The following is a 22528-nucleotide window of genomic DNA, read 5'->3' on the forward strand; positions in this document are numbered from 1 at the left end:
AATATAGGAGATGAGTGGGGAACTGGCTTTCTCATGAATACCGAATTCTTCAGCATTTGGCTTTTGAATTTCTTAACTATATGGTCTTTCAAAGGTGCTGTGCAGAGTTGGCCGTGGTACAACAGATCGCTGCCTTCGTGGGACGGGGGGAATCATTTGGGTGGTGAGGGACATTTCCAAACACATGGTTCCTGTTCTGATTCTGCTTATCTTTCCCCTTGAACACAGTCTCTTATAAACAGCCCCAGGGAACAATATAATATGGTGGAAGTAGTAGACTTATGTTCACCGTAAAATGTCAGTTCCTGTGAAGTCCTGTTGGGAGAGAAGAGGTTGACTTTCCATTGCCTTGGACAGGCAGGCACTACTTTTCTCGTCTGACATACTGTTGTCCTGGAGAAGAACTGTGCCTTTTCTTCGGGCCCTTTTTATAATGAAATCTGTATGAACTTTTGGTGCCGTTTTCAAGATTTTGAAGGAAAATCTACCATGTATGGGCTCCTCTTTCTTTGTCCTTCCCGTAAATGTCAGGGTTCCTTGGGGCAGGGTCCTCAGCCAACTTGTCTTTCCAGTCTACTTATTCTCCAGTCATCTATTCCCATATTTCTACTCATTAATCTACTGATTCCTGGCCTGTTAGACATAGGCCTCCCAAACGCAATATGCACCAAACAGCATTAAGTATTTCCCCTGCCTCCTCCTCTTCTATATATATACACATATACATATACATATACATATATACATATATACATATAAAGAGCCAGGGTCTGTAATGTCCAAAATGACCGCAGAGTCGACTGAACACCGGAAGTCAGTCCTGCAGTCAGTGCCAGGTCGCCACGGCGACCCAGCACTAACTGCCGCACTGCAGGCACCTCAGTGACCCAGCACTGACTGCCGAGGGGGTTGCAATCAGGCCTGGACAGAGGCCCAGAGAGAAAAGCAGGGTCTGACTCAGACGTGGGCAAACTACGGCCCACGGGCCGGATCCAGCTGTTCTATCCGGTTCTCTTGCTCTCCCCTCCACTCCTTTACTTTGAATTTATATTAGTTCACACAAACACTCCATCCATGCTTTTGTTCCGGCCCTCTGGTCCAGTTTAAGAACCCATTGTGGCCCTCGAGTCAAAAAGTTTGCCCACCCCTGGTCTGACTGCAGCCCCCATGGCAGTCAGTGCTGGGTTGGCGTGGTGGAAGTCAGTCCTATAGCCAGTGAACATAGGTTCAATTAACATTAAGTGAACATAGGGTCAATTAACATCTCTTTGAGAGGAGTTGAGAATATAAAGTACAGTGTAGAGCAATTATATTATTTCACATAAAACTCTTTTCAATAAGCTATTTCCCTTTATTTAAAATGCATCTTTATTGTTGAAAGTATTCAGATGTCCCTTTGTTTTGTTTTTTGTTTTTTTCCCCATTGATCTCCTCCACCCTGCAACCCCCCCCCCCCCCCTCTTCCAGGCCTTTGCCAGACTATTGTCTGTGTCCATGGGCTATTCCTATTAATACATAAAAATCTAGAAAGACTTAGGGAAAATAAAATTAAAGATATGCCAGGTAAATATTGAACGGAAGAGCTGAATTTGCCGCATGAATACTGGATACAGGCTTGAAGCCAAAACACAGCTCATGAGATGAAGTTAGTCATTGTAACCTAACAAAAGGTTCCTTTCACTAAAGAGATAAGATGGTTCCCAATACTTACACACATAATAGAACAGTGTGGGGGTTCAGAATGAGCCTCACCAAGATGGGTCTCAGTGGTATGCAGATTTTTGAGCTAAGGGCAATTTTAGCTTCAGGCTCAAGTGAAAATTCTGCCCCTCCCTTTACCTAAAAAAACACATGGTTGGGGTCAGAGGCCTTCCTAACCTCTGACCCCAACTGGCACCACCCTCCCCCTCCCTGTTCTCCAGGCAAAGTATCCTGCCTTTGGTTTCTCACCAGCAAACTTGCTCTATGGCAGGGCCTTCCCCACCCGCTTCACACACCCAGGTTTCGATTTCACCTCCGAGAGGCCGCCCGGATCCCCTGGCTAATGTGCCTCTTGCCTCCTTCACCCCCAGGCCTGTCCTAGTGACACCTTATCCCATTAGCTTGTTTCACGTTCTGCACAGCACTTGCCACCTTCTGAACTTGATGGAGTTGTTCATATGTTTTATGTCAATAAAATGTAGACTCCCTGAGTGGCCACAGCTCTCTCCCCACCCAGGGGCCACACTCATCCCTACCCAGATATACATTCAATAAATATTTGTACGAATGCAGTCTGACGAAAGAGCTTCAGAGGCGCGTGAGATCTGCCATCGTTTGGAAAAATAAGATGGTTTATCCAACCCATGACATGAACAGTTGGCACAGTTCCCTTCCTATGCAATTCCTTTCATTCACCCAACAAACCCTGAAGATCTCTGATGGCCAGGCCCTGGCGAGGGGTGCGGTCTGCACGGTGCCTTCCCTTTCGGATGAGCTGGTGCACACTCTAAAAGGAGCCGCCGGTACTTTAAAGGGGGCTTCTCCACACCCTCTTTTCTAGAGGAGAGCTCTTTACATACACTTGTCTTCCTCCCGGGAGGGGGGGGGGCGGGCCTGCTTACCCGCCAGCCTGTCGGGATTGGCCAGCCTTGCGCCCAACCGTGTTACGTAAGGCGCTCTGGGCCCTTCGCCCCCGCCCACTCGCCTCGTGTTACGTAACCTGGGCGCCCCAGTCCAGGCCCCGCCTCTGGACCAATGGGGGCCCGCAGAGCCCGCAGCGGCGGCCAATCGCGCAGTCAGGGGGCGGAGCTTCGTCACGTGGCGTGCGGGGGGCGCGGCGCCTGGGGCCCCCGGCACGCGGCGGGCCTCGGGACTCCGCGACCCCGCGGGGCTGGGCGAGCGGCGGCGTTGGGGCGCGCGCGCGGCCATGCAGACGGCGGCGGGTGAGTGCTGGGGTCCGGCCGGGAGGCCTCACAGCTCGCCGGCCGCAGGTTGTCCCGAGCCTGCCCTCAGGCTGGGACCGCGGTCGGGCTGCACCGCCCGGGAACTTGGGGTCCCCGAAACTTTGTAAAGTTGCCCGCCTCACCGGGGTCTCCTTCCTGGCGCGCGCCGACTTTGCAGGGCTGCGGTGGGCAAGTGGGTGAACCCGAGTCAGGCTTTGCGGCCGCCGGGCCGAGGGTCCCCTCCAGGGCTCCCAGCCCGGTCTCCCGCGTCCAATTGCCCGTTTCACTTAACATTTGTCACTTTTCTTTCCCCCCGCGCCCCCAGGCTGGACCCCCCGTGAGCGGAGATCAGTAATCGCCCATTTGTGATGGCCCATCGTTTTCTCTGATGCAGAGGCAGGGACCGGAGTGAGAAGTGAATTTCTGTCGCTCGTTACAAAGTGAGAAAGAAGCAGGCAACAGGTTCGGACTGCCGAGCGAGCGGAAGATGGACGCTTGCGAAGACCTACACGTGTCCAGCAGTGAATCGCCTGGCTCCGGGGGGATCGCACCCGATCACCTGGCGGGAGCCCAGGCCAGCGGCCCCCATGCCCTGGGGAAAGACTCTGGGGAAAGGTGGAGCCAGAAATACCAGCTTCAGAGCAAATACCTGGAGAGCAGCCGCAGGTGATCTGACACCCCGGTTGGTTGGTTCTTCCTCGCCCGCGTGTGTGGGAAAGGGGACTGGAGGTCTCAGTCTTTTTACTTTGTTTGTAAGCAAGCCCTAGGAGCAAGTGTAGGGGGGCAACTCAGGGATCCTCCAATGAAATGCTCTGGGAAGCGAGTAAATGACCGAAGAGTGACAGAAGTAGATGAAGAGTGGCTCAGGGAGTTAGCCGAGCGGAGGGGGGGCGGGGGGAGGAGAGGGGGGAATGTGTGGCGGGGGTTCCCAGGTTCTGTGGCTGGCATTCCCCCACCTGCCAAACAGGTGACCTCAGACTTGATCCTTGCTAAGCACCTGGAAAGATGCTTGGCATGTAATAGGCTGTTCAATAAAAGTTTGGCTGTTACGGAAATGGAAAGCGTGGAGTTTATTTTGATCTTACAGTGAACAGCAAGACCGAAACAGAGTCTCTGAAGAACTGACCCTGGTTGTCCAAGAAATGAAAAAACACTTCCCGTCGGAGAGACACAGTAAACCGAGCACCCTGGATGCCCTCAGCTATGCCCTCCGCTGCGTGCGCAGCGTTCAAGGTAAAGGAGCCGGAGAGAAAGGCAGTCCTGGGGACACGCTTGCGCAGAAACGGCAGCCGGGCCAGAGGCGTTGTCAGTGCGTTTGTCCAGCAGCGTTTTGAGATTTTTTTTTTTTAATATGTTTTAATTGATTTTTTACAGAGAGGAAGGGAGAGGGATAGAAACATCAATGAGAGAGAAACATCGATCAGCTGCCTCCTGCACACCTCCTACTGGGGATGTGCCCGCAACCAAGGTACATACCCTTGACCGGAATCGAACCTGGGACCCTTCAGTCTGCAGGCCGATGCTCTATCCACTGAGCCAAACCGGTTAGGGCGCGTTTTGAGATTTTTATGGTGTTTTAGGTAAGATGAGCAATTCCAGGAGGGCCTTAGCTTTTCATCCCAGGAGACCCGATTTGTGTAATAGCTGAGTGCAGTATTGTGCTGGCCTCTTGCAGGAGAGTCGAGTTTAGCAAAGCACATTGCGAAGGCTCACTTTTGGAAGGAGCATTGTCTCCTGTGGATATTAAGGGGGAGATACACTTGGCTGAATACAAGTTTTACGCTTTCCCTGCCTTACACATACTTTTAAAATGCACGCCTGGTGTCCCGGGAATTTACCAAATTGCCAAGGAGCAATTACAAACACTTCTTCCTTTTGATCTCTGACGTTTCTTCTCAAGGGATTTCGTAAAGTACACGATCTCTAGCCCAACCTCAGGGGCTTCATACATGACACGGGGCTTCACATGTGACTCGTGGCTCTGAGGGCCGGAGCAACGCTTCTGTCGTGGCAACGCCCTGTGTGTGCATTTGGAATGTTGGGGTTCAGTCCCCTCTTTAGGACCTTCAGTGTTCTGTTCCGTGCCATCTAGAACATGCAAGATTCCTAAACCTCAAGATCTTAGGTTTGCACAGCGATCAGTATTTCAGGTGAATTTCGAGGAAAACACGGAGGTGTCCTCTTGAGAAACGAGCCCGCTTTACTAGTCGTCAGAGTGATTTCCTGGAGATGCTGTTTTCACCGGACTACCCATTTATTTCCCTGTGTTTCTTAGCAAGCAGTGAGTTTTTCCAGACTCTCAGTCCCAATGGAGCACCTCAAGCAGATGTGACCATGTACAGTCTTGAGGAGCTGGCCTCCATGGCTTCAGAGCACACCTCCAAAAACACAGTAAGAATTCACGCATTTTGCCATCTCAGCCGGGTGATTTTTCCTGACAACCTGATCTAGATCCAGATCTAAACAAAGGGTAACCGAGAGTCTCAGTAACCACAGCTGGAGGTAAACTCCAGGAGGAGAAACGCTCCAGAGGCCCCGTGTCGCTTCCCCGGCCCTCGCGGGGGACGCAGGCGCACTCGGCTTCGCTTGGGTCCTGAGGGGCCTCTGTCTCCTTAGCATCCCTGAGTTCTCTCCAAGACGGAGATAGCACTGCAGAGTAGTGTCCTGCGTCGTATTCTAATCTCCGAATTGTTAATTTCTATTTATATCATTCTTAGTTCCAATACCTACTCCTTCAAGTTGTAACAACTGGATTTCACAGGTGAGTCAAGATGATGCTGTCATTTTTTATAAAATGTTGGAAGAGACATTCAGTGTATCTCTTGAATCTCTGTCGGCAGAATGTTACCTCGCGCTTTGTTGATAGGATGGAGGCTGCTTACCTTTATGTTTAGATCTCAACACAACTGTATCGGAAAGATTTTCTAATATCGGGACCTGAGCTATCCCTAATGTCCCCGTAGGGCTTCTATTACTGACTGATGCGTTCATAGCACATAGTAGGTGCTGTTGAGATTTCAGAAAAGAGAGCGTGAGAACACATTTCCTCTTGCAGGTCTTTAAAATTAAGCGAGGGAGGAAAACAGGCCAGGCCAGCAGCAGCAGCAACAGCGGGTGATTAAGCTAAGTTAGACGCCTGTCCGTTGTCACACGTTCGAGAAGCAGTTGTTATGTGAGGAGGCTGGTTAAAGACGACATCTCTGAGGTGACTGGAGCTTGGTCTGGAAGCCTGGACTGTGCTTCGGTGAGGAGTAGACAGCCTCCAGGTGCAGGCACAGTGTGCAGAGCAGGAGGAGTCGAAGTCGCTGTAGGCACAGTGGAGGTGTGCGTCGTCCATGGAGAGGGAGCGGCTGTGTTTCTTGGCCCAGAAATCAAACCTTCCGAAGGCTTTGCGGTGACAGTTTGTAAAAAGTACACGTCCGGAGCTCTGTCGCCTTTGCAGGAAGTGTGTGTCCTAAGCTATTGATCCTGGTAGAAACCTAGGGGAGTTACCTTTTGGGGGCACATTGCTAGGAAGCACCTCAGTATTTGCCTTTGTTTTCCCTGTTCTCATAGGACGCCTTTGTGGCCGTGTTTTCGTTGGTGTCTGGGCGCGTGGTGCACGTCTCCGAGCAGGCGCCTTCTGTCCTCCGCTGTCGGAGAGAGTCCTTGGAGTCCTCGCACTTCGCCCAACTGCTTGCCCCTCAGGATGTGAGGGTGTTCTACACACACACTGCCCACGCTCAGCTTCCCGCCTGGAGCAGCTGGACCCAAAGAGGTAACGGGCCCGTATGTACATGCCCTCCCCCATCCCCACCCCACCGCCTGCTCCCCGAGGCAGCACAGAAACCCCCGCAGCATTCAGGACAGGCAGACGGAACGGCTTTTCTTATTTCTTTATCTTAAAAAGCAGCGTGTGATGAAAATAACACTTTAAATGCTTCTAAAAACATAAAGATGCAGTAAATTTGCTTCCTGTAGTCCCGTTGATTTCATAGAGTGTAAGTCATGACTCAGCTTGATGGGCGCATGCCGCATAGCAGGTGACCTGGATAAAGGCTCTGTTTCTGTGAAGGGAATGGAATTAAATGTTCTTCCTCTGACGCTGACTGCATGATGCGTGAGCTTTGCTTGGAGAGAAGCTTCTGACGGTTCGCTTTCTCTCCCGTTTTCTTGTCCGTAAAAGTTCCTGGATCTCATTCCTTTTCCTTCTGACCTGGGAGGCCTGCTTACCGTTTGTCGTGAGTCGGTCCTGTGTGGGCTGTACCCCATCGTTTCTGCTTTCGTCTCCCTCCCACTTCGCCTCTGCACAGGGTCTCCTAAAGAGCTCAGTGTAGATCGTCCTTCTCTGTGAGTCCAGCTTCTTGTAGAAAAACACATGGACAGAGCTGCCCGCGTTTACCCTCTCTTGGTGCACGGCCGTGGGGCTCGGCACGCTCACGCTGCTGTGAGCGTCTCTGAGCCTCTCTCTCCTCCTGCGAATGAAGCTCGTGTTCCTTCTGGTTTTTAACCCAGAGCTTGGTCCAGGGCAGAAGCCTCCTGGCTTCTCTTTCCAGGTCCAGGCCGTCGCCCCATCTTTTATGCGCAAACTGTATGAGCGCTAGAACGCACGCCTGTCGTCCTGGCTTCCTCCCGGCTCCCTCTCCTGTTGCCATCACACAACACCACCCATGTCCTTCCTCTTCCTCTGTCCTGCACACATGTGTTCGGCCTTTCATTGTCCTAGTGTCTCTCTGCATTTATTGGTCTCTGTTCCTTCCGTAAGCATCTGCCCGCATCCCTGTGGGCCGGGCACCGTCCCAGACGCTGCAGTGGAGGCGGGAGCAGAGCGGACGGGCAGGGTCTGCCGCTCGCTCGCCTTGCCCGTGTGTTCCTTCCTCTTCGCCTGTGAGTCTCTGTCTTCTTTCTCCAACCTTCTCATCTTCGCTGAGCTTCTGCCGCGGGTCTCCCCTCCTCGTAACAGCAGACTGTGGCCTGAAATTGTCGTCTTGCAACCCTAACCCTTTACTTCCTCTCTGAGAGGCCCTCCGCCGAGCGTGCTCCCGCCTTGCACTTCTGCCCGCAAACCTCGAGCCCTGCCTCCCGAGCTCGGGGGCTGTGCCTGCGCTCCTCCCGCCTGTCCCTTCCTTGGAGCTCATAGGACATCACCAGGCCGTGGGAAGCCATCCGCCCCCCCTCCCACCCCGCCCCACTGTCAGTGTTTGGCCTGCGGTAGAGCCTGGTTCAGCTTCCCCTTGTGGTCCACCTCTCCCAAGGAGCCCGCCACGGTTTCTGTAAGTGCAGCCCGGAAAGGAGAAGTGGCACCCACACCGAGGTGCGCCGGTGCCTGCGGGCCCATCTGTGTCACCACCTGGTCGGCGCGCTGTGTCACGAGACTCCCAGGGAGGGGCTGCGGCACGGGCCTGCCGGCTGCTGTGAACATAGGGGTGCATATGTCCTTTCTGATGGGTGTTTCTGGTTTCCTGGGATATATTCCTAGAAGTGGGATCACTGGGTCAAATGGGAGTTCCATTTTTAAATTTTTGAGGAAACGCCATACTGTTCTCCACAGCGGCTGCACCAGTCTGCATTCCCACCAGCAGTGCACGAGGGTTCCTTTTTCTCCGCATCCTCGCCAGCACTTGTCGTTGGTTGATTCATTGATGACAGCCATTCTGACAGGTGTGAGATGGTACCTCACTGTTGTTTTGATTTGCATCTTTCGGATGATTAGTGACTTTGAGCATGTTTTCATATGTCTCTTGGCTTTCTGAATGTCCTCTTTCGAAAAGTGTCTATTTAGGTCTTTTGCCCATATTTTGATTGGATCGTTTATCTTCCTTTTGTTAACTTGTATGAGTTCCCTGTAAATGTTGGAGGTTAAACCCTTATCGGAGATAACACTGGCAAATATGTTCTCCCATGCAGTGGGCTTTCTTGTTTTGTTGATGGTTTCTTTTGCTGTGCAGAAGCTTTGTATTTTGATGTAGTCCCACTTGTTTATTTTCCCCTTACTCTCCATTGCCCTAGGAGCTGTGTCTGTAAAGATATTGCTACAACAAATGTCTGCTATTTTGCTGCCTATGGCTTCTTCTAAGAATTTTATGGTTTCCCATCTTACGTTTAAGTCCTTTATCCATTTTGAGTTTATTTTTTTGTATGGTGTAAGTTGGTGGTCTAGTTTCATTTTTTTGCAAGTATCTGTCCAGTTTTCCCAACACCACTTATTGAGGAGACTGTCTTGACTCCATTGTATGCTCTTGCCTCCTTTGTCAAATATTAATGGAGCATAATGGCTTGTGTTGATTTCTGGGTTCTCTGTTCTGTTCCAGTGGTCTGTATGTCTGTCCTTCTGCCAGGACCAGGCAGTTTTGAGGACAATGGCTTTGTAGTATAGCTTGATATCTGGTATTGTGATCCCTCCCACATTGTTCTTCTTTCTCAGGATTGCTGCAGCTATTCGGGGTCTTTTTTTATTCCAGACTAGAGGCCCGGTGCACGAAATTTATGCACGGGGGTGGGGGGTGTTCTTCAGCCTGACCTGCACCCTCTGCAATCCAGGAGCCCTCAGGGGATGTCCTACTGACAGCTTAGGCCAGCTCCCTGTGGTTCTCTGCTCTCTGCAGGGCCTGCCTGATCCACACCGCAGCAACTGCCAAGCAGGCCATGTTGGGTGCTGCCTGCGGGCTGCACTTCACTGCTGCCTGGTTGCTGAGGCCATGCTGGGTGCTGCCTGCGGCCGCACTTACCTGCTCCCCGGTTGCTGCGGTGAAGGCCAAGCAGGCCGTGCTGGGACCTACCTCCTCCCTGCTGTCAGTCTCCATGGAGGCAATGAAGTTAATTTGCATACTCGCTCCTGATTGACTGGTGGGCATTGCGAAGTGATGGTTAATTTGCATATTTCTCTTTTATTAGTGTAGATGAATTTTTGGAGATTTTGTTCTAGGTCTTTGAAGTATGCCGTTGGTATTTTAATGGGGATTGCATTGAATTTATAGATTGCTTTGGATAGTATGGACATTTTAAAGATGTTGATTCTGCCAACCCATGAACATGGTATATTCTGCCATTTGGTCATGTCTTCCTCTATCTCTTTTTTCAGCATCCTGAAATTTTCTGAGTACAGGTCCTTTACCTCCTTGGTTAAGTTTATTCCTAGGTATCTTAATTTTTTTGTTGCAGTGGTATGGGATTGCTTTTTTAATTTCTCTTTCTGTGAGTTCATTATTGGTATATAGAAAAGCCATAGATTTCTGGGTGTTAATTTTGTATCCTGGTACATTGCCGAATTCATTTATTAAGTCTAATAGTTTTTTGATCAAGTCTTTGGGGTTTTCTATGTACAATATCATGTCATCTGCGAATAAGGACAGTTTTACTTTTCCAATTTGGATGCCTTTTATTTCTTCTTCTTGTCTGATCACAATGGCTAGTACTTCCAGTACTGTGTCGAACAGGAGTGGTGAGAGTGGGCATCCCTGTCTTGTTCCTGTTCTTAGGAGAAATGAGTTTAGTTTTTGCCCATTGAGTATGATATTGGCTGTGGGTTTGTCATATAAGGCTTTTATTATGTTGAGGTATGATCCCTCTATTCCCACCTCGTTGGATTTTGTCAAATGCCTTTTCTACATCAATTGATATGATTATGTGATTTTTGTCTCTCAGTTTGCTTATGTGATGTATCATGTTTATTGATTTGAGGATATTATACCATCTCTGCATCCCTGGAATACATCCCACTTGGTCATGGTGTATTATCTTTCTAATGTAATGCTGGATCTGATTTGCTAGAATTTTGTTAAGAATTTTGGCATCTATGTTCATGAAGGATATTGGCCTGTAATTCTCTTTGTTTGTATGTCTTTATCTGATTTGGGGATTAGGGTACTGCTGGCTTCATAGAAAGAGCTTGGAAATGCTCCTTCCTCTTGAGTTTTTTGAAATAGTCTGAGAAGAATAGGTTTTAGTTCTTCTTTGAATGTTTGATAAAACTCCCCTGTGAAGCCATCCGGTCCAGAGCTTTTGTTTGCTGGCAGTTTTTTGATTACTGTTTCAATTTCCTCCAGTTATCAGCCTATTCATATTTTTTTATTCCTCCTGGTTGAGTTTTAGAAGGTCATATTTTTCTAGGAATATGTTCATTTTTTCTAGGTTGACCAGTTTGTTGGAGTAGAGTTGCTCATAGTATTTTTTTACAATTCTTCGTATTTCTGTGGGGTCTGTTGTTATTTCACCTCTTTCATTTCTGATTTTGTTTATTTGGGTCCTTTCTCTTTGCTTCTTGGTGAGCCTGGCTAGAGATTCATCAATCTTGTTTATCCTTTCAAAGAACCAGCTCTTGGTTTCATTGATCTTTTGTATTGTTTTTTTGGTCTCTTTGTCATTTATTTCTGCTCTGATCTTTATTATTTCCTTCCTTCTGCTCACACTGGGCTTTTCTTGTTGCTCTCTTTCTAATTATTTAAGTTGCAGAGTTAGATGGTTTATTACCATTTTTTCTTGTTTTGTGAGGTAGACCTATAATGCTATGAACTTCCCTCTCAAGACTGCTTTCACTCTGTCCCATAGATTTTGAATTGTGTTGCTTTCATTGTCATTTGTTTCCAGGATGTGTTTTATTTCTTCTTTGATCTCTTTGGTAACCCACTCGTTGTTTAATAACATGCTATTTAGCCTCCAAGTGTTTGAATTTTTGTGATTGTTTTACTGTAGTTGATTTCTAATTTTATGCCATTGTGATCTGAGAAGATACTTGATATGATTTCAATCCTCTTGAATTTGGAGAGACTTTGCCTATGTTCCAATATGTGGTCTATTCTTTGAAAATGTCCCATGTGCACTTGAGAAGAATGTATATTCTGTAGTTTTGGGGTGGAATGTTCTGAAGATGTCAATTAAGTCCATCTGATCTGGTGAGTCATTTAGGATTGAAGTTTCTTGGCTAACTTTTTGTCTAGAGCATTTATCCAGTGATGTCAGTGGGTTATTAAAGTCCCGTACTATGATTGTGTTGCTGTCGATTTCTTCCCTGATATCTTCTAGAAGTTTTTTATGTATTTGGGTGCTCCTGCATTGGGCACGTAAATGTTTACCAGAGTTATAGCTCTTGTTGTATTGATCCCTTTAGTATTATGAAGTGGCCTTCCTTGTCTCTTGTTATGGTCTTCACTTTGAGGTCTATTTTGTCAGATATAAGTATTGCTATCCCCACTTTTTTTTTTTTTCATTTCCATTTGCCTGATATTTTTCTATCCCTTCATTTTCAGTCTGTGTGAGTCCCTTGTTCTGAGGTGAGCATATATATATGGGTCATGTTTTCTTATCCATGCAGTCACTCGATGTCTTTTGATTGGAGCATTTAATCCATTTACATTTAATGTTATAATTGATAGGTACTTGTTTTTGTAATTTATACCTGTGTTCCTTTCTCCCTTTCTATTTCTTCTTTTTACAGCATTCCCTTTATTATTTCTTGCATTGCTGGCTTGGTAGTGATAAACTCCCTTAGACTTTTTTTGTCTGCGAAGCTCCTGATTTCCCCTTCAATTTGATTGATAGTCTTTCTGGATAGAGTATTCTTGGATTCAGACCTTTGCTTGGCATCACTTTGTATACCTCCTTCCATTCCCTTCTAGCTTGATGTGTTTCTGTTGAGAAATCATTTGATAATCTGATGGGGGATCCTTTGTAGGTAACTCTTTGTCTCTCTCTTGCAGCCTTTTAAGATTCTCTCCTTGTCGTGAACATTTGCCATTGTAATTATGACATGTCTTGGTGTGGGTCTTTTGGGATTCATCTTGCTTGGGACTCTCTGTACTTGTGTAACTTTTTCCTTCCCCATATCAGGGAAGTTTTCTGTCATTATTTCTTCAAATAGGTTTTCTAATCCTTGCTGCTCTTCTTGTCCTTCTGGCTGCCCTATTATATGTATGTTACTTCATTTCGAGTTGTCCCAAAGCTCCCTTAGGCTCTCCTGCTTTTTCATTTTTTTCTCCAGTTGCTGTCCCGATTAGGCTTGTTTCTCTACCTTATCTTCTAACTCACTAATTCGGTCCTCTGCTGCTTCTAGTCTACTGTTGAAACCTTCCATGGTGTTTTTGATTATAGCTATATCACTTTTCATTTCTTCCTGATGTTTGCATAGGTTGTTGATTTTCTCATCCATCCAGTTCATGAACTGTATGACCATTACTCTGAATTCTTTTTCTGTCATGTTGCATGCCTCAGTTTCACTTATTTCCTTTCTTGGCGATTCTTCTTTTTCTTTCCTCTGGGGATTGTTTCATTGTCTCCCCATTCTAACTATCACCAGAAGGTCCAATCACCGAGTTGTGGTGGCCTGGGCCGTGTGCTGTGGGAGCTTCGTGCCTGAGTGTCACCGAAGAGCTCTGACACACAGACGTGTGGCTGCCGTGGGTCTGTGGGAGCCCCGCTCGCCCAGGCTCAGAGTCACTGGCGCTCAGTGTGGCCTCGTGCATACACCTAGAATCAGGAACCCCGCCTGCGCCGTGCTGAAAAAGAGACCCTGCTGGCGTGTGCTGAAAATTAGGGTCCCCTAGTGTGTGCCAGGAGTCAGTTTCCCCCTGTGCCCACACCAAGAATCGAGTATTTGAGTCTCTGTCACTTGGTGCGGCCTCACGCTGAGAATCAGGTCCCCCTGTGCGCACGCGCCGAGTATTGGAGTCACTGGGTCTTAGTGTGTGTGTACTCGGAAGCAGGGATCCTGTGCGCAGGTGATGAGAAAGAGTCAAGTCACTGGCGCTCAGTGCTGCCTCTCGCGTGGAGAATGAGGGTCCCCGGTCAGCTTGGGGGACCAGGTTGCACAGCTGCCCTGCACTGCGGGAGACAGAATTCCATGTGCCCTACCCACAATCAAAGTCAGGTGGCACAGCTGCCCGAGCGGGCCTGGGTGTCTGTTCCCGGGAGTGCACATTGCAGGTAACAACCCCGAGTCTGTGTGCCCAGGCTCAAACCCAGCGCAGCCTCCCTGAGTGGGCCTGGGGGTCTGTTCCCGGGAGTGTGAGCTGCAGGAAACCAACTCCCTGGGTCTGTGTGCCCAGGCTCAAACCCAGCGCAGCCTCCCTGAGTGGGCAGGAGGCCTGCCTACGCGGAGAAGGTCTAGCAGTTCCTATGCTGCTATCGCGGGCCGGTGGGGAGGGGGATGGGCTCTGGCACTCACAGAAATCCGCGGCCGGGTGCCTGGGGGCTAGGTGTCCCTGGGTCTGCAGCTGTGGTCACGGGTCTTCTACCCGAGTGGCTGCAGGGTCCCAGTTTGCATCTGAGACCAGTTTGGGTGGTGGCGAGGCGAGGATCCTAGTCTCCAGCAGCTCTGTTTTTCAAGATGGCGTGGTCTCTGTGCCGGCCGTGTCCTCCCCGGACTGTTTGCAGTGGCAGCTGGGTTTGGCCGTCCAGGCCTGCCCCGTTTGGCAGCCCCCCTGGGAGACCCGCAGGATCTGACGGTCCCTATCTCACACACGCACGCACATGCACACACACACACACACACACACACCACAGAGACACACACACACACACACACACACACCACACACACACCACATGTCCACGCACTCCTCTATCGCTCCCTCACTCTCTCACACTCCCTCCCTACCTTCTTGCTGGTCGCCATCTTTGCTCCTGGAGGGTGTTTTGATCCTTACCCACCGTCCCCTCCGTGAGCTTGTCCACGCCTCAGCAGTCACTGCGTTGAGACAGCAGCACAGCCTCACGTCACAAACTCAGCTGACGGTCGGGTTCCTTCACTGGGTCCCCCAGCCGCCCTGTGAGAACCGTCTTCCGCTGTCGGGACTCTGGCCTCCGACTCCCGTTGCCTGCAGTTTGGCAGTCTGACCACCGGCCCTGGACTCCTCTTCGGGAGTGTTCCCCTCACAGACCTCGTCCTGGGCACTCAGAGCCCGTTTTCCAGCTCCTCCTGCGATCCTTTCCGTGGACGTGTGAAGACCTGGACCGTAGTCAGGATCGGTTCTTCAGGATTCCGTTGTCTGTGCTCCTTCGGTGCATATTTCTAACCTTCTCCCTGGTTCCTAAGCTCAGGACTTGTCCCTCCAGGGAACATATGCCCGAAAGACACATGCAGGGAGTTCTGACTGGAGGAAACACAGTCAGCAAACACCTGGGCAGAGGCCAGCCCCCAGGCTGCCCGGAGAGGCACACGCAAACATTTCCGGTCACCACGTCGCAGAGCAATAAAGTCAGTGCAAAAATCAGCACAGTGGGTGCGCACCAGTGCCGTGAGGAGAGTGAGAAATGTGGTTAGCCACACTGTCCGTGGGTCCCATCCAGACGTCAGTTTGCCAACACACGAGTCATAAAACGATTACGTCATCGAACCGAGGAACACGACTTTAGGGAATGTGTCCAAGGAAAGAAAATGGGGAAGGAGGCTTGGGTATCGTCTATGTCCAGGCGATTGCCGTGGAATCAAATGTTACCGCCCAACAGTGGTGTCAAAGGATGACTCATCGACATTGAAGGGATGAGTTTGGCAGTGATAGGAATACAGGGAGGCCTGTGGGAGGGTCAGGGAGAGACTGAGCCAGACACTCGCGCCTTACCCGGGGCTCCTGTTGGAGCAGGGATGCCCTGGGAAACCCTGGATGCGACAGCATCTCAGAGTGGCAGGAGAGGCCCGTCTGCTTCAGTGTCTCCGCCTTAAAGATAGTCCTGGTTTGTGTGTGACATGAGGACGGGCGGCTCTGCGGGTGCGTGACTGTTTGTCTTTGTCTCCAGCAGTGTCGGAGTACGAACTTGCCCCCGTGAAGTCCTTCTTCTGCAGGATCCGGTGAGTGCGGCCTGCGGGGGCCACGCGCCTGCGCTCTGGTTGACTTAGTTCTTGCTTTGGTCCTTTTGTGTTCCCCAGGCCTGTTGTGGGAACTAAAGTCAAGACTTGTTCTTGCCACAGGAGTTTGTCTTCTGATTGAGGGGAAGAAACATCCTCGTGAGGAAAGTAGATGATAATCAGCAGGAGGAGAGAGGAGAAAGGTCATGGTTAGCCTGGGGGCGTAAGAACCCCTGGTGGTTCAGGACACTTCCTTTTTCTTTTTTTCTTTTACTGACTTCAGAGAGGAAGGGAGTGGGGGGTAGAGATAGAAATATCAATGATGAGAGAGAGTCATTGATCGGCTGCCTCCTGCACACCCCACACGGGGGATCGAGCCCGCAACCCGGGCATGTGCCCTGACCGGGAATTGAACCCTGACCTCCTGGTTCATAGGTCAACGCTCAACCACTGAGACACACCGGCCGGGCCAGTACACTTTCAAATGACCACTGTTTTGGCTCTTTTGTGTGCTTTTTGTTGTTTCTTCACATTTAAAATGAACTTTTGACATTTTGAATAACTTGAAAGAAAGCAAGATAGCTATATTTATAACAAGGATTTATAAGCTCCAAAGATATTAAACTAAAGGAAAATAGACCAAAATTGTAATCGTTGATTTCTTGTAGGACTTTTAGTGAATTTATTTTCCTCTAAATTTACCGATATGTCAGTGTTACATCATGTTACTGTTACTTCCACGATAAAATGTAGTGATGTCGATGAGGCCCTGGCCGGCCCTCGGGGGAGGACCCCGGGCTGGAGACGGCTGTCGGGCCGTCCGCACGTAGCTGAGAGCCCTCGCCCCACAGCGGACGCAGGAAGTCCGGCTGGAGTTTAGGTGCGGAGGTCGGGGGGAGAGGCATGCAGTGCCTGGTGCCAATGCCACACTCGCGGGATCCGAGCCAGCTCTCCACAAACCTCCTGCGCGTGCATAGCGAGTGGCTAGACTTGCCCTTGGGGACTGACATCTTAAACATTTTTCTTCTTTGGAAAATAAATATATTTAAAGGTTTTAGATTGGGCTGTGTCTCTCTTAGCAATGACAGGGAGGCATTTCCCAGCCGTTTCACACAGCTGGACCATTCCTGCTCTTGCAGCGGAGGCGGAGGTGGCGGGCGAGGGCAGCATTACGCCCCGTTCCGGGTGATTCCCTATTTGATTCACGTGCGGCGCTCCATGAGGCCGCAGTCGGAGCCGGAGCCGGAGCCCTGCTGCCTCACGCTGGCTGAGAAGATGCACTCTGGCTATGAAGGTGAGTCGGGGTGCTGTTGGAGGGGGAGTGCTGTCGGGGGTCCTGGGCATGCCCGTTGGCTGCGCGGGGACAGCAGCACGCGGCCTCTGGCTGGGCCTGCACTCTGCGCTCTGCAGCCGGCTCACTGCCCAGGACGTCTGTGGTGCTCCTCTCCCCGGACACGGCCGAGGCCCGCGGGAACTTGCCACCTGCCCGGCCCACTCCTCCTCGGCTGCTGGCAGTCGGTGGCCCTGTGCTTCTGTCTTGGTGAAATCGGAGCGTTGGCATTGTTGCACATTGCAGTCACAGGAATGGCTTTATGCTTTTAAAGTCTTTGAAGCCTCTGGTGTTTGCCGTGTGTAAATATAAGCTCTTTAGTGTGGCTTATATGTCCTGATGGCAGAGCTGCATTCTTACATTCCGTGTGAGTACAGAAGCAGCTCCGTTACAGTCAGTCCTGCTGGACCTGGGCACCTGCATGTCTACAAACGACCGTCCTGTGCCGAAAACTCACACAGAATGAGACCCACAGGGCTTCTGGGAAAAATGAAGTTAGGGGCACAATGCTCGAAAACTTAACCACACAGCCTATCTAATAAAGAGGGAATATGCTAATTGACTGTCACGCCCTCACAAAGATGGCGGTGCCCACAGCCAGTAAGGGGGGAATATGCTAATTGACTGTCATGCCCTCACAAAGATGGAGGCTCCCACAGCCAATAAGGAGGGAATATGCTAATTGCTGCCACACCCTCAAAGATGGCGGCACCCAGTCCCCTCAGCCCCGCTGAGGCGGCAGGCGCACAGCACGGCCAGGCCCACCCCCAGGTGGGTCTGGCCACTCCGCGCACCTGCCTCCGGACTCCCCCAGTCCCCTCATCCCCCCAGCCTCCCAGGGCCTGCCCGAGGCGCAGGTAACCAGGGCCGGCTGAGGCTTGCGCTGCTGGCAGTGGCAGCAGCAGAGGTGTGATGGGGGCATTGCCTTCCCCTGATCGCCGGGTCGCCTCCCACCCCTGAGGGCTCCCAGACTGTGAGGGGGGGCAGGTCGGGCTGAGGGAGCCACCCCCTCCAGTGCATGCATCAATTTTCATGCACCAGGCCTCTAGTTAAAAATAAGACAGAAGCCTCTGAAAATGATAACCGTTTTATACAGTGATTAAGACACAAAATTGATGCAGCCACTATGGAAAACAGTATGGAGGTTCCTCAAAAAATTGAAAATAGAACTGCCATATAAGTGAGCAACTCCACTTCTGGGTATATATCTGAAGAAATTCAAAACATTAATTTGAAAAGATAATATACATCCCCATGTTCGTTGCAGTATTGTTTATAATAGGCAAGATATGGAAGCAAACTAAGTGCCCATGAACAAATGATTGTATAAAGAAGATGTGTATATATCTTCTATAGACATAAAAGCCTAATATGCAAATTGTCCCCTCAGGAGTTCGATTGCCTGCTATGACATGCACTGACAACAGGGTGGCGCGGAATGAAGGAAAGCCCCAGCCGGCAGCCGGAAGGAAGGCCCCAATCGGCCCTGATCGCCGGCCAGGCCTAGGGACCCTATCCGTGCACAAATTTTTGCACCAGGCCTCTAGTAATGGTATATTACTCAGCCATAAAAAGGAATGAAATTTTACCATTTGCACAACATGGATGGACCTACAGGGTATTGTGCTGTGAGATAAAGACAGATACCATGTGATTTTACTGATATGTGAGATCTGAAGGACCAGATGGACAAACAAATCACAGTTACAGACTCACAGATTTACAGAGGACAAACAGAGGGTTACAGATGGGAAGGGAGTTGAGGCAACTGGGTGGAAAGGTGAAGGGATTAAGAAGTACAGATGGGCGGTTACAAAATACAAAGAGTGTGAAGTATAGCTTGGAGAATATAGTAAAACATGTACGAGAATTACTGGGGGAGTCACTTCATAAATTATAATTGTCTAACCACTGTGCTGTATACCTGAAACTGATATAAAGTAATATTGAATGTCAGCTGTAATTGAAAAATAAAAATTTTTAAAGGTGAAAACAAGAGGAATGCACCAACAATACATACAGTGCATTGGGCTCCTCAGCATGGGAAGCCCCACAGTTTGCTGGTGGGTGGGGCTATGGGGATGATTGTGAGGGTGGAGGAAGGTTGTCTGAAGTTCTGATGTCAGATTGACAGGCATGTCCCATAACACTAGTGCGTGGAGGAAGCGGTGGGTGTGTGAGGTGTGTGCATGTTCTGTGTAGTCCTAAGTGACTCCATTCAGTTAGATTTTCCTGCATTCACCTCCTGTTTTTTTGCAAATGAAATCATGCATAAGCAAATGCAGAATTAGCATTATGCTCAAATGGTTCCCTAATGGTTTCAAAACAAGCCATGGCTGACCTGGCCGTACCAGCTTTATTGCACCGATTTAAAACGCTCCTGTCCTGTTGGCCATCCATCCTGTGTGCTGAGTTACGTATAACTGAAGGGGCCGAGCTGCTTGCTCCTGCACCTGAAGGTGCTCCAGCTTGACGCGTAGATTATCTGCAGCGAGCAAGCTGGTCAGTGCACAGACTTCCTCTGTCTGAACTTAACTTGGGCAGGCATGACATTTTGACCTAATTTAAATAGATGATGCCCTGGTTCAGGTGGTTGGAGCATTGTCCCGTACACCAAAAGGTTGCAGGTTCGATTCCCAGTCAGAGCACATACCCAGGATTCGTGTTTGTTCCACAGTCAGGGTGCATGTGGGAGGCAACTGATCAATGTTTCTCTCTCACATCGATGTCTCTGTCTCTTCCTCTCTCCCTTCCCCTCCCCCTCCTTCACCTCCCTCTCTCCTCTCCCTCTCTCCCTTTCTCTAAAATCAATTTAAAAATTATTTTTAAAAGAGAGAAGAAGATGTAAGTAATAATGAAAAGCATTGCCATCTAAAGTAGCTCTGGCTGCTCAAAGGCCAGGCCCCTAAGTGAGATTTCACGTTAAGTGTATGATTAACTAGATATTTGCCTTTAAATGAATCCCTCTGTTTCCCAGCTCCTCGAATCCCAGTGGATAAAAGAATTTTCACCACAACACACACTCCAGGGTGTGTTTTTCTTGAAATAGATGAGCGGTAAGTACTTCTTTAAGCCTAAGGGAGATTTGCTTCTGGAAATAAATACAAATATGAAAAGGTTTACGTATGCTCACATGCTCCTACATTGCATATATATCTATCCGTTATCTGTTTGATTTTTGTGTAGATTGAAATTTTTTTTTGTCTAAACTCATTTGTCTAAATGCCACGAGTGTGACCTGCTTGGTTCAGGGGTCCTCAAACTTTTTAAACAGGGGCCAGTTCACTGTCCCTCAGACCGTTGGAGGGCCGGACTATAGTTTTAAAAAAAACTATGAACAAATTCCTATGCGCACTGCGGGCCCGGGACAAGTCGGCTGCTAAGCAGGACAGGCAGCGGCACCCGGCGGGCCGGATACATGTCCTCGGTGGGCTGCATGTGGCCCGCGGGCCGTAGTTTGAGGACCCCTGAAATGTTTAATATAAATACCTTGCCTGTTACACTTCTCACATTTACAAGTTACGTTTGAGTCCCCAGCTGCTTTCGGTGAGTCAGTTGTTACTGTTCCGTTTACCTGGAGGACAGTGAACCTGGGGGCCAGTGCGCCAGGAGCGCGTGTGGGGTGTGATCACAGGGGTCCCCCGGCCCCCGCACTCTTCCGGGGCATTTCCACTGCACAGCTGTTCCCGAGCTGGCTCGTGACTTTTTTTTAAGGGGGGTTAGGGAGAGAAAAGAACAGATTTTGTGTGTATATGAAACTAAGTTTATTTAAAGAATTGTGACTTATTTTGAACTTAGGTCCTTCCTACTTTTTTAAGTGTTAAGATAACCCTTTTTATTGAAAGAGTAGTGATAATGAATAGTAGTTGCTTATTGCTTTTTTTTAAGCTCTTTATTTGAAAAAATTATAAAACATTGTTACCCCCTGATTAGTGCCTTCCATTTTTCCTCAGTTTATTTTAAATTTTTTTCTAATTCAGGAAATCTCAAAACCTGGATAGCAAACCTCATACCACATGGAGGTGTGAAGCAAAAGTGTCAAAAACTTGGCGTGGTTATGAATTAATGTTGATTTTTAAAAATCTTAACACCTGCAGATGGGTTTATTTCATTACAGTTTCCCTGAGATAAATAGTAATGGGTGAGATACTTTGTATGATACAATCTGTGGGATGTGGGATAATAAGGATCTTTTGAAAATAGCTTACGTGTTACTACCTTAGACAGCGTTTGTGAACTTGTGCACATGGACAGCGTGTGGAGCCGGGTCCTTCCAAGTCACCTGCGTGTCGTGTCACGCCGTTTTTGAGAGCCTTGGGACGCATCTGTGTGGATGACCTTTTGCGGGCGTCCTTGCTGTGTGATTTTCATCATACTGAGCAGATTCGTAGCGTGCTTCCTTCATTCAACACCCTGAGCATTTTCCTGTGTTATGACGCGATCTTTGTAAACTTAAGGGCAATAAATGGAGGCCCTCGGGGACCTCTGAGGAGCTTGGAAATACACAGCTTCCTGCCCCGCCACTCTGCCCTGTTCGCCTGCGGCGAGCCCGTCTGCATGAGCAGGTCCCCTGCGTGATTTCGATGCGGATGACCACCTCTCTTCGGTCATGTGACCGTGGCCCGTAGTGTTTATGTAGCTGTGTCCTCGTGTTTGAAAGGAAGGAAAGGAGTGTTTTCTCGAGTGTCACTGCGTCTAACCGTGGTCTGTGCGGCTCTGCGCAGGGCCGTGCCTTTGCTGGGGTACCTGCCGCAGGATCTGGTCGGCACGTCCATCCTCACGCACCTGCACCCAGAAGACCGCTCTCTGATGGTCGCCGTCCACCAGAAAGGTGAGGCTGCTGCTTAGGGCGGAGACTGTTTTCTTCTTCATTGATCTCACTTTTCTTTCATTTCTTATTAGAGCTGAACCTTTACTTTCACCTGGTAAGCGGTGTGCTGAGACTGCTAACACCCCTCTTTTCCTCCTTTGACATTCTGAGCATCGATGCGTAACTGCCTGACGATGACATTGGTCGTGTGTAAGCCCCTCTTTCATCCTCTTGCGTCGCAGTGCTGCGGTTCGCGGGCCACGCCCCCTTTGAGCACCGCCCCGTCCGCTTCTGCACTCAGAACGGCGACTACGTCACCCTGGACTCCAGCTGGGCCAGCTTCGTGGACCCGTGGAGCCGGAAGGTGTCCTTCATCATGGGCCGGCACAGAGTGCGGACGTGAGTGCACCGGCTTCCACGTTTTCTAGAAACCCTTTCTTGCCAGGCCCTATGCCTGCCTCCACGTCCTCCCCTCGGGGTCAGGCAGCGCACGGCCTGAGGGGCGGAGTCCCAGTGCTTTCGGCAAGCCGTTTCCGTGACGGCGTGGCCTGGGAGAGTCCCTCCCCAGGGAGACGTGGCTAAACACAGAAAAGCTAAGGAAAGAAAAGATGTGTTTGCAACACAGTCATAATGGCCCACTTAGAGTAGCTCCAATGTCTGTCGTTAATTAAACTGGAGTATCTCCTTGACATGTTATATTGGTCAAG

General features: G+C 49.6%; 1 protein-coding gene across 11 annotated transcripts in view; it reads left to right on the forward strand.

Annotated features, from left to right (window-relative positions):
* The first annotated feature begins 2789 nt into the window (after positions 1-2789).
* Positions 2790-22528, forward strand: part of PER3 (period circadian regulator 3) — a 46318-nt gene continuing 26579 nt past the window's right edge. For 5 of the 11 annotated variants that reach the window (XM_080655150.1, XM_080655156.1, XM_080655151.1 and 2 more), the window contains exons 1-10: positions 2800-2924; positions 3250-3590; positions 4012-4157; positions 5200-5315; positions 6480-6681; positions 15633-15684; positions 16821-16975; positions 19989-20067; positions 21736-21842; positions 22064-22220. In XM_080655150.1, the coding sequence (XP_080511276.1) occupies positions 3412-3590; positions 4012-4157; positions 5200-5315; positions 6480-6681; positions 15633-15684; positions 16821-16975; positions 19989-20067; positions 21736-21842; positions 22064-22220 (1193 nt within the window). In that variant the 5' untranslated portion in view covers positions 2800-2924; positions 3250-3411. Of the gene's footprint in view, positions 2925-3249; positions 3591-4011; positions 4158-5199; positions 5316-5639; positions 5686-6479; positions 6682-15632; positions 15685-16820; positions 16976-19988; positions 20068-21735; positions 21843-22063; positions 22221-22528 lie in introns of those variants that run through there. The other 6 variants (XM_080655154.1, XM_080655159.1, XM_080655153.1 and 3 more) reach the window with 5 other exon arrangements.

The sequence above is a fragment of the Plecotus auritus genome (genome assembly GCF_963455305.1).
Source record: "Plecotus auritus genome assembly, chromosome: 2".
NCBI classification, from domain to species: domain Eukaryota; kingdom Metazoa; phylum Chordata; class Mammalia; order Chiroptera; family Vespertilionidae; genus Plecotus; species Plecotus auritus.